This window comes from Sarcophilus harrisii, chromosome 3, assembly GCF_902635505.1.
Source record: "Sarcophilus harrisii chromosome 3, mSarHar1.11, whole genome shotgun sequence".
Classification (NCBI taxonomy): Eukaryota; Metazoa; Chordata; class Mammalia; order Dasyuromorphia; family Dasyuridae; genus Sarcophilus; species Sarcophilus harrisii.
Genome location: NC_045428.1, coordinates 611,042,884 through 611,053,982, shown reverse-complemented (window position 1 = coordinate 611,053,982; position 11,099 = coordinate 611,042,884). Strand labels below are relative to the sequence as shown.

Here is an 11,099-nt window from a genome sequence, read left to right as displayed (position 1 = left end):
AGGAAGGAGGGGGCGAGAGGGGGTTCTGGTGGGGGGGATCTGGGGAAGCCCTGCCGGCTGAAAGGGCTGAGGGGAAAACCCGGGCCGGGAGCCCCGGGGCCCTGGCCCCCCGGCCGGGGCCCCTGGGGCCTTGGGCTTTGGGGGAGCCCCCGGGACGGGGGCCCGGGGGAAAAGGGGCCCGGGCCCCCCTGCTGGCTAGGAAAGGGGGGGGGCCCGGGCCCGGGGAGATTCCCCGGGGCCCCCCGGGGCCCCTCCCCCCCTCCCCGGGCCCGGGAGAATTTCCCCTAGGGCCCCAGGAGCCCCTCCCCCCACCCCCTCCCCCCGCCCCCCCCAAGAGCCCCCTTTCTGAAGGGGCTCCCAGGGGGAGCCTCCTCCCCCCAGGGCCCCTTCCCCCAGGGTTTAAACAAGGTGGTGCCCTCCAGGGTTTGGGCCCAGGGGGGTGGGCCCCGACCCCCACTGGGAGGCCCTTTGGGACTTTAGGAGATGGACAGGCTTGGGGAGGTCAGGAAAGGGGGGCCCCCCAGACTCTTTTTTTTTGAACGTGGAATGATCCCAGTTGGAGCTCTCTTTTCCCCCACCATGGGCCCGGACGCCTGTCGAACTGGGCCCTCACAGAATTTCCCCCTCTTTGGTTGGGGAGGGATCAAGCCTGGCTCACGTGAGGAAAGGGGCACCAGGCCATGCGATGGGGATCGCACCCAGCCCTTGCTGTTAGGGTTAGGGTGTCCAGAAAGCCGTCCTCTTAGCGCATCTTCTCCTGTCCCGGCTGCTCCTCTAAGGAGGTGCTAAGGTGGAGGTGCCTGGTCCAGTTTTCTCTTCCAGGACCTTGGACAGCGAAACCCTTAGGCTTGGGGCTAAGGTGGAGGAGCCTGGGTCCAGCCCCTTCCAGGACCCTTCCCATTCCCCTTTCCTTGGTTGGGAGGAGCTGGTGACCATCAGTGACCATCCGGAGTGTTCCTGCGGGAGGAGCCCCCTTTCCCAGGCCCGTGGGTTCCCCTGGGAGCCCTGGCTGCTGCTTTGCCTTCTGCTCTGTCTCCTGTTTCTGCCCCTCTGAGACCAGCCCTGGCCTTTGGGGAAGGAGGCCTCGACTCCCCCTCCATATGTGCCGAGGCCCCGTTCACACTCCCTATAGACAGGCCAGGCCCCCCCTCCTCAGTACCCTCGCTGCCTCCCAGGCTGCTGTCCAGGACGCCTGTTGCTTGGGCCTCCTCCCTTGACCCCCCCCCTGCTCCTCCCCGGCTCTTGCCCGGCTTAGGCTCTCCCTGGGGCTCCCCCTCCTCCCTCACTCTTGGCCATCTGCTCAGGAGTGTGGCCTCCCTATTTCTGGGAGGACGCCCCAGTCCCCTACTTCCTCCTCCCACCTCAGCCCCTGGCTGCAGGCATCGTGGGCTGGGCCCATGGCTGGCCGCCTTCTTCCCTCTCCCTTCTCTTCTGCTCCTCTTACCCCACTCCCGGGTTCCGGCCCGGGCGGGCCCCATTGGAGGTTGCAGCCGACCCTGTGGCACCTAATGTTGTCTGATAACTGGATGCAAGATGAGGGCTCCTGGAGGGTGCAGGGGACAGGGCAGCCCGACTGTCCCGACCAGCAAAGCCAACTGACTCCGAGGGAGGCCCTCACCGAAATACTTTGAAGAGGAGGCATGGGCCTCCGGGAAAGGCTGCAGGGAGAGGGAGGGCCCCTGACCCTAGTCTAAACGGCGAAGGGAGGGTGGCGGAGGCTGGGCCACTCCTCCTCCACTGCTCTGTCTCGGCATTCCCTCCTTTAGCATCCTTGGGAGGAGCTGCCCCAGGCCCCGCGGGAGAGAGAGGCCGGGGCCCCGAAGTTCAGAGGAACTTGCAGAGCAGGGTCCCGCGAGAGGCCGAAGATGCCGGCTACCACGGGCTCCTTGGGTCTGCGGCAGGACGAGGAGGCAGCCTGGGGCCCGGACTCCACCTCGCAGGGGGACCATGGGAGCCCCGAGTCCTCTCGCCAGCGTTTCCGGAGATTTCGCTATCAGGAGGCGGCCGGGCCCCGGGAGGCCCTGAGCCGGCTCCGGGAGCTCTGTGTCCTCTGGCTGCGGCCGGAGGTCAGCCCCAAAGAGCGGATCCTGGAACTGCTGGTGCTGGAGCAATTCCTGAACATCCTGCCCGCGGAAATCCAGACCTGGGTGCGGATGCAGGGGCCCCAGAGCGCTGAGGAAGTGGTGGGGCTGCTAGAAGGCCTGCAAAAGAGCCCCGCGAAGCTGATGCAGTGGGTAAGGCTGGGGGCCGGGGAGGCTGGGGGGGGCAGCTGAGGCTGGGGGCAGCTGAGGCTGGGGGAGTGGCGCTGCAGAGGCTGAGGGCAGCGGGTAAGCTCAGGATGGGGGGCAGAGGGGAGGCTGGGAAAGTTGGGGGGGGCAGGCAGGATTCCCACCTCCACTCTCAGGGCCTGAATCTAGGCCGAGTCCCTTCTCTTGGAACTGCCCCAGCACAACCCTAGGGCCCCAGGTCCTTTTTTCTCCCCTCCCCGGGTGGTGCTGGTGGTGGAGGGGCCCGCCCTGCCTCCCACGGGAGCCCCCCAGGCTCTTGGAGGGGAAGGGTCCGATCCTAAACCCGGTTTAGGTGCCCGCCCCTTTAGGCCAGGGAAGGCCCCAGGGGCCTTCTCAGGCAGGGCTCCGGGCCCCATCTTCATTCTTCCCAGATCATGGGGCGCATTCTGAGACAGGAAGAACTTGCCACAAAGATTGAGCTCCCCGGCATCCAACTGGGAGCCAAGGGCCTTCAGGGCAAAAGCCAGAAGGAGAAAGAACCACTGCTGAGGTCTCGGTCAGATGCCCAAGAGGAGGCGGGCCAAGATGTCAAGGAGGAGCCCGGTGCGCCCAATGAAACAAGTGGGTGACGGCCACCGTGGGGCTGGCAGGGGGCAGAAGGGTGCTTGGGGGGGACGGAGGAGGCTCTTGGAGGGAAAAGCCTGGGCATGGAGGGCAAGGGAAAGAGAGACGGAGAAAGGGAGAAGAGACAGACACAAAGGGGAGACGAAGACAGTGAGAGACAGACAGAAAGACCAGGAGAGGAAGGGAGGAGCGCCTCGGGCCATGGAAGCCAGGGCCACAGAACATGCCGGATCTCCCCTGGAAGCCCTCCCGCTGGGGCCTGGCCCAGAGAGTGCCTGTCACAAACACCTGCTTGCCAGGCCCTCAGATCTGTAGAGGTGTCCCCAGGGCAGGACGGTGAGAGGCCTCAGGCCATAGTCCTGAAGCCGGCCTGTCTCCTTCCTAGCTTCACCCACTCCCCAGATCCCTGCCCACCCTCAGGAGGGGAATGGCCACCACCCAGAGACAACAACCTCCTTCCTGCCTTCAGGATGCCAGGTGAGCTCTCCTGGTGGACAGGGTCCTGGCCACAGCCCTCCTCTTCCTCTCTCTCTCTCTCTGTGTCTCTCTGTGTGTGTCTCTCTCTCATTCTTCTTTCCTCCCTTTTCCTTTCTTTCCCCCTTCCTCTCCCCTCCCCTTTTTCTTATCTTTTCCCTCCTTTCTCATCTCCCCTTCCTTCCCTCTCTTCTCCCTTCCCTTTCCCTCCTCTCTTCCTCTCCTCTTCCCCTTCCCTCTCCTCTCTCTCTCTCTGAATTTTGACCGCCAAGTCCTCCCTGTGATCCCGTTGTTCCTGCCTCTCCTTGGTAACTGAGGCCCTTTGGGGTCCCTGAAACCCGAGAGCAGACTTAATGGGAGTTGGGCCCTTTCTGTGCCTTGGGCCTGGCTGATGCAGGGGGTGCTGGGAAGGAGTTGTGGGAGGACGGCGGGGAAGGTGAGTCACACTGGAGGAGGTCACACAGTGAACAGGCCTCCGGATTCTGGAAAAGTTATCAGTGTGGGGCTAGCGAAGGGACCCGGTGCATCCCTCCCCCCAGTCACCAGAAGAGCCGTTGCCCGTTGCTCCTAGAACCATGGCTGATGGCCTTGCTACTTGTGAGCTGGGGCCCCTGGCCACACTCAGTGCCTCAGTTTGCTGGGGGCGAGGGGGGTCATGCACCAAATAGAAGTGGGGACCTTTTCCATGACAGCACAGTGGGGGGAGATTGGAGGAAGCCAGGGAGGTCAGTAGTTGTAGCACAGAAGGAGGAGCCTCCCAGGCCTGGGGGAGGACCAGAGGAAATGCTCAGGCTCAGGCTATGGAACAGAAGGAGCCTGGGGGCCTTGGATGCAGGAAGGGTGCAGGGCACAGGTGCGAAAGGCTTCGAAGGCAAGCATTTTGTATTTGCTCCTGGAAGCAGTGAGAGCCACTGGAAATGGGGGAGCAGGGGGTGACAGGGTCTCTTAGAAAAGTTACTTTGGTGGTTGAAGGGAGGACGGAGGGGGGAGATTAGAGGCAGGCGGCCCATGGCAGTCCCGGTGGGGAGTGATGAGGGCCTTCTCCAGGATGGGGGCTGGGTCAGAAGAGAAAAGGGCTGTTGGAGACGGAGCAGAGGTGACGCGGAGGGGGACGGAGCAGAGGTGACATGGCAAATCTTGACACCATGGTGGATTTGCAGGGTGAGAGTGTGAGCAGCCCAGGATGTTTCCGAGCATGGGAGCCTGGGGGTCCCTTCTCTAGTGATAGGACCGGGAAGAAGGGGGAGGGGTTAGAGGAAAGATCACAAATCGTTTTGAACGTGTTGAGTTTAAAATCTCCTCTAGACATCCAGTTCAAGGTGTGTGAAAGGCCTTTGGAAATGGAAACTGAGTCAGCAGAATTTGGGGCAGGAAAAGGTAGAATTGAGAATTAGCAGCAGAGAGATGGTCATTCAGTCCCTGGAGGAGGAAGAGGGAAGGGAGGAGGAAGAGGCAGCAGCGGCCCTCAGCTCAGGTGTCTGGGGAGAGATGATCAGCGGCCCTTGGGATGGGGAGCGTTCCAGAAGAGGATCCTCCATCCAGAGCAGTGCTGAGTTTGGGGGGTTTGTCGATGAAGTGGTGAGCAGGTGTCTGTGAAGCGGTTTTGGGGTGGCTGCCAGTGGAGACAGACCCCCAAAGCTTGGGATCTTCTCTCAGGGCAGGAGCTCAGCCGGGGAAGGGCTTGTCTCCCTCCCCCACATCTCCCTGCCCCATCTCCCTCCCATTGCCATCACAGCCTCCTATCATTCCGTCCTCCCCTCATCCTGCCCCTCGTCCAGCCAGTTTCCGGCTCCCTTTTTCTGCCTCCTCCCCCGCTTGCTTCAGGGAGAAAGCCCTCCCTGGGCCGGAGCCCTCCTCCCTCCCACGCTGCCTTGCGCCTTCATTCGTGGTATTCACTCTGGTTTGCTGCCTCCCCTTGTTCAGCTGCTTGTGCCCCCACAGCCTGGGAGCTGCCGCTGAGGAAGTTTTACTTGCCTGCGCACCCGGTGCAGAATCGGCGCCCGTGTGCCCGCTCACTGGGTGACTGGCAAATGGAGCTCATGGGCGAAGAACCCCAGAGACCCTTTTGCTGGCTCCTCAGAGCAGGGGGGGCCGTGTCTGGTGAAGCCAGAAAGGCTCGTGGGGCTGGGCCCGAGAGGGCTTTGAAAGGCAGACGGAGGGAGCCCTGGCCTTGGTTGAGGAGGGGAGTCTGGCTTGAATCCGAATCTAAGGAAAATCCCTTTGGAGCGAGAGCTGGGGGGCGGGGAGGGCTGGGACTAGGGGTGGCTATGGAGGGGAGTAGGGGTTGGACACCAGAGGTGCTGGAGCGCCTTCAGCAGAAGTTGGGAGGCTGTCGGGGAGTCCTCGACGCCCGCTGGGGTGAGTGGAGAGGCCCGGGCATCCACATTTGAGAGTGGGGGAGTGGGGAGTCAGGGGGCAGAGAAGAGGCATTATTAGTATCCTCAGAGCCGGCCCACGGCAGGTATTTGCCAAGTGCTCGTAGAATGAATGAGTGACCAAAGGTGACCTGGCAGAGGAAGGAGCAAGAGTATGGGTCCAAATTCCGTCTGTGATGCTTGGGACCAGCTTGGGAAGGTCACGCCCATGCTGGGAGTCAGGCCGCTGAGATCCCTCCTCCCCAGCCAGGTCCAGCTGCCACAAGGCCCCTCCGCTGTCCAGGGTGGGCTCCTGAAGGCCAGAACCCTCACCCTCAGACCCCCCGGGGGATTCGGGAGACCGCAGGCAGGAAGCGAGAGTCCCTGTGACCACTGAGCCGTGCTCGGGCCGGGCCCTCTGGCAGGCAGCCTCTGAGCCAGGGATGTCTCCCCAGGAGGAGTGGGGCCTGCTGGACCCCTGCCAGAAGGAGCTGTACTGGGATGTCATGCTGGAGAAGTACGGCAGCGTGGTCTCCCTGGGTAAGGGCACGCGTCCCCTGGGGGTCGGGAGGAGTGGGGGCACGTTGGCCACAGGGCCGCAAGCTGGAGGTTGCAGGATGAAGGGCGTGGGGGGCCCAGCGTGAGGGGGCTGGAGGGGGGTTGTCGGTGAGAGACGTTGGGCCCATGGGGAGGGAAGAGCCTGGAGATCCTTGAATGCCAAGCCAGGAGGAGGCTGGGTACTTGGGGACCACTTGGCTTTTCCAAACCCTTTTCTTGCTGTGGTACCTCAAGACATCAGTGAGTCCTCCTGGGAGTGGGGGTCCCTGGCTCCTAGTGCAAGGGGGCGAGGGTTCGTGTCATCCTGGGCCAGCCCTGCAGCCCTGTGGGGCTGGTCTCACGTTTGTGGGGTTCCCAGAGAGGCTACACGAGAGAGGCCCTCTCGGGCTGGGGCCATTCTGGGGTTCAGATCTCTGTGAGGGACCTGCCCGAGAGCCGCCATCACGCAAAGGCGGGCTCATAGCGTGAGCCGGATGGTTCCTGCCAATGGAGACACCTTGGAGACGCCGATTCAGCACCTGGGGGGCCATAGCTCCCCCGGCACACTGTGCTGTCCCCCGACAGACCCTGCTGTCCCCCTGGCCACCGTGCTGTCCCCCAGCAGACCTTGCTATCTCCCAGCAGACTCTGCTGTCCCTCAACAGATGGCGCTATCCCCCAGCAGACCCCTGTCCCCCCCGGCCACTGTGCTGTCTCCCCAGCAGACCCTGCTGTCCCCCCGGCAGACCCCACTGTCCCCCCAGCACACTGTGCTGTCCTCGGCAGATGGCGCTCTCCCCCGGCAGACCTCGCTGTCCCCCAGCAGACCCCGCTGTCCCCTGGCACACCACACTGACCATCCGCAGCAGGCTTCAGGCTTCGCCTCCCTCGGGCGAGGGCCTCCTCCCATGCCAGGCTCTCCCTTGAGGAGCACCTGCAGGACCGAGCGCCAGCAAGAAGGACCAGCTGGTGAGGAGGGGCACTTTTGGTCCGGGGTTGCCCTCTCTGCCTCGCCCCGTTCCCAAGGACAAGGTCCCCTGGAAACGGAAACTGGTGTCTGCTCGGTCCCCTCTCTGGGCCTTCCTCGGACCCCTGACATCCGGCTCGGCTTCAGGACGCTCTGGCTTTCTCCCTCTTCCTCATGGGGGATGTCTTGGGGTCTTGGGCGTCATGAGATTATCCCAAGGACTAACCTTGCACAGGGAGGGAAGTGGGGAGGAGAGAGCCGACGGTGGCAACAGGCGCTTTCCCAGGGGATAAGGGATGCCTCCTCCGTCGCGCCTGTGAACATGATGGCGGCCTGAGACCGAGCAGCCGCAGGGAGGCTGATGGCCGGAGGCCAGAGGCAGGAACAGTGGATGGTGATGGACTTCCCACCCTCCTCCTCCCTAACGCGGGACCCTCCTGGGTAGCTGGAGGCAGCCTCTTTCTCTCTGGGAGAAGTCTCTCTGGCTGCTGCCCCATCCTGCCAACCACGAGGTCCTGCCAGTCTGACCCAGCCGCTTTGTACTAAGCAGCTGTAGGCGGGACAAAAGGGGAATAATCAGCTGCCATGGAGATCAGCTTCCGAAGGCCTGAGCTCCGGGGGTGGAGATGAGGGAGAGCGAGCTGACCCCGGGGGATGGGGAGCCCGGGAGGGCCCTGGAGTCCCGGGACCCTCAGGCAGGGCTGTGGACCGGTAGGAAGGAGCCAGGAGCTAGACCAGAGAGGGGGGGCGATCTGTGCAGGAGGTGGGAGAGGGGGGTGCCTGGGGCAGGCGGGCTTGGCCAGGGGTCAGGGATTTGGGGGAAGGGGGGAGGGGGCAGAGATCCCTGAGTGATGGGAGGGGAGCACAGGGAGCTCGCAGAGAATGGCCTCAGTTTTTAAAATATAAAATAGGAGGCAGGGTCTCTGCTGAGTGAGGGGGAAGAGCAAGGCTTGGAAGAGCCGTTGTGGAGGGCTGGGCAAGGGGTCGAGGGCCCAGGGCGTCCACATAGACTTAGAGTGGGCCCAGTCAGGGCCTGATTTTCCCCACCTTGACTCACCATCACGTGTGTAGACACGGTGAGAGTGATCACGCCTGGAGCTTGGGGATCACGTTTGGGCTTGTGGTGGAGGGCGAGGGGGTCAGGAATGGAGCACGGGGAGGGCTGAGCCGGCTCACCCAGGGGGAGAGGAGGAGGGGTGACTGGAGCAGGGGTGGGGGCTGAGGGGTCAGGGGAGCCAGAGGGGCAGGGAAAGGCCAGTAGCTCACACTAGGGTTTCAGAGTGATGGTGAAGGGGTGAAGGCTCAAAGGAAGCAGAGTATCCCCGAGGAATTGGTCAGGGAGCTCTTTCCCTCCCTCCCCCCAGGCCTGCCCAAACTGCCCCCAGAGGCCTCTGGGTAGGAGGGCCTGACTTTTACTGTGGGTCCGGCCATCAATGTTCACTAAGTGCCTGCAGTGTGCGCTGGCTGCCACCTCAGGACCTGAACAGGGTGGAAGCCTCTGGGCAGAAATCCTTCCTGCCCCTTGTCTGAAGCCCCCCCCCCCCCCTTCGGCTCTCAGCTTGGTCCCTACCCGGCCTCGCCCCCCTATTTCCTAGAACCCGGGGCCTTTTTTCACACTTCCTGCTGGCTCCCCCAGGCCTTCACCCTTCCTCCAGCTGCGCCCCCCCAGCTCTGTTCTGGGGTCCCTTTCCTGGGCTTCAGAGCTGGCAGGAAGCCCCAGACCCCCTCGTCCACTTGGCCCAAGGGTTAGGTGAGCTCCCTAAGGGTTGGAGTTTGGACGGGTCCAGAGAAAGGGCTCCTGATGCACCAGTGCACAGAACTAGGTTCTGGTCTCAGAGCCGGCCCCTCCCCACCCTCCAGCTGGAGCAGGCGGCCCAGCCTGGAGGAGGAGATCGGGAGCCAGTTAAAGCCCCCTGGGCGTGGCATGTCCTCCCTCCTCCTCGGCAAAATGGGGGTTCTGGAGTAGTCTCTAGTGCAGGGGAAGCTGGTCTGCCCTCCCCGGGGCCCCAGCCGGTCCCTGGCTGCCTCAGGGCCCTGGTGGAACTTTCTGCCCCCGGGGCTCTGGAGGAGAGAGACAAATGGCCCCGGGGTGGCTGACGAATGATTCCTTCCTGGAACCGCCCTTGCCAAGCTGACCGATTCCTTTCTGTGCCAGGAATCCCTGCCCCCAAACCCGAGGCCAAGACCCTCGTGGAGCCCGGGGAGGAGGCCTGGGGACCCGGCCCGAGCTCCGCAGCCGATGACAAAGCCCGGCCCAGAGGCCTCGGCCCGCCAGGTGGGCACGGGAGCCCGGGGCCTTCCGGGGATGCCAGAGGGTCGCCCCCAGCTCCCATTGGCTCCGAGTGAAAGGCGGGGCCCACGCGGGGCGGGGCGGGAGTTCTCTAGCAGAAGCTTCATCCCTGGGCCCCTTGCCGAGTTTCCAGAACCTTCCGGAGGCTGGGGGCGCTTCTGTTCCGGCCATTCCCGGGGTCCCAAGGCTGCCCGATGCCCACCCTGATGCTGTTCTCCCCCGGGCTTAAGGCTGCTCTTTCCTTAGGAGGCAGGATCCAGAACCACAAGGAGGGCCCTTCCCGGGACGGCGCCAGGGCCCTGGCGGCTCAGCACCCGCCTCCCCGTCTGACCCAGGGAGACGGGCCAGCTTCGGGCAGAGGCCTCTGGACCGCTTCGGAGCCGGGAAGTCCCGGAAGGAAAAGAAAGGCCCCTTCGCCGGGCTGGGAGAGCCCCCCGGGCAGGGCGGCCCGCGGCGGCCTCCTCCCCGGGGGCGTGGCTCAGCAGGCCCCGGCCGAGCAGGCCCCGCCCTGGACGGAGAGGGACAAGGGCTATTTCGCGCCGGGCCCGCGCCTGCTGGACGCGCTCCCGGCCGCCAGGGAGAAGCCGTACGTCTGCGACGAGTGTGGGAAGGGCTTTGACTGGAAGTCCGTGTTCGTCATTCACCAGAGGTCCCACGCGGGCCCGGCCTCGGGGCAGCTCGAGGACAGCAGGGAGCCCCGGGACCCCCGCGACCCCAGGGCCCGGCCGCGGGCGGCCGCCGGAGAGAAGCCGTACCGCTGCAGCGAGTGCGGGAAGGGCTTCCGCGAGCTGGCCACGCTGCGCAACCACCGGCGCAGCCACACGGGCGACAAGAGCTACCAGTGCCAGGACTGCGGCAAGGCCTTCAACTGGAAGTCGCAGCTGGTGATCCACAAGAAGGCGCACCTGGGCGAGCGCCAGCACACCTGCGCCGAGTGCGGGGAGACCTTCGACTGGAAGTCGCAGCTGGTCATCCACAAGAAGGCCCACCGAAGGGACGCTCCGTAGGCCGAGCGGCCCGGGGCGCGCGCCCCCCCCCCAGGACCCCCGTACCACCGCGCGCCCCGGCCGGGCTCTCCTCCCGGGGAGGGCCCCCATACCTCGGCGCGCCTCCACCGGCCCGCTCAACTGCCGGCAGCTGGGCCTGGCCTCCTGGGACAAGGCCACCGGAGGCAGCGCTTGGCCTTCCTGGCCTCCTGTGCCAGGACTCTTTAGCCATAGTGCCCGAGGGGAGGAGGGAGCCCCGGCGGCCCTTCTTAGACCTCGCCGAGCCCTGCCCCTCCCCCAGAAACACTAATGTAGGCAATAAACTTCATTAATATCTTCCGAAGCTCGATTATCTTATTTCTCTTGTTTTCCTCCCCCCCTCCCCCACCCCAAACACGCATTTGCCGTCCCCAACTCCGAGGGAGGACCAGCGCCAGCACTGGGGCTGATCCAATGAGAACTGGGGGAGCTGCGGTGGAGACGGGCCCAGGTCGGCGAGGCGAGGGAAGAGGAGAGGCCCGATCTCAGCCTTCCACGCCGGGACTGGGCCAGACCGGGAAAAGGCTCCTCCTCTACCCCTCTCCCCTCCTCCCCCAGGCCTGAGCCCAGCGGAGGGGGCCCAGGATAAAACCCGCAGGG

General features: G+C 64.5%; 1 protein-coding gene across 5 annotated transcripts; it reads left to right on the top strand.

The window, feature by feature from the left end:
- Positions 1–1,726: 1,726 nt before the first annotated feature.
- ZNF446 (zinc finger protein 446) lies at positions 1,727–10,803 on the top strand. Of its 5 annotated transcripts, none has more exons than XM_031964127.1 (7): positions 1,727–2,234; positions 2,660–2,831; positions 3,238–3,329; positions 6,136–6,220; positions 7,004–7,186; positions 9,340–9,459; positions 9,721–10,803. In XM_031964127.1, exons 1-7 carry the CDS (start codon positions 1,866–1,868, stop codon positions 10,479–10,481), a joined length of 1,782 nt encoding a protein of 593 aa, XP_031819987.1. In that variant the 5' UTR covers positions 1,727–1,865; the 3' UTR covers positions 10,482–10,803. The 5 variants fall into 5 exon arrangements, with proteins under 5 accessions (XP_031819987.1, XP_031819988.1, XP_031819986.1 ...); XM_031964126.1 differs by having other exon boundaries at positions 1,729–2,234; positions 2,660–2,849; XM_031964128.1 differs by lacking the exon at positions 9,340–9,459 and having other exon boundaries at positions 1,728–2,234; positions 2,660–2,849.
- Positions 10,804–11,099: the final 296 nt, after the last annotated feature.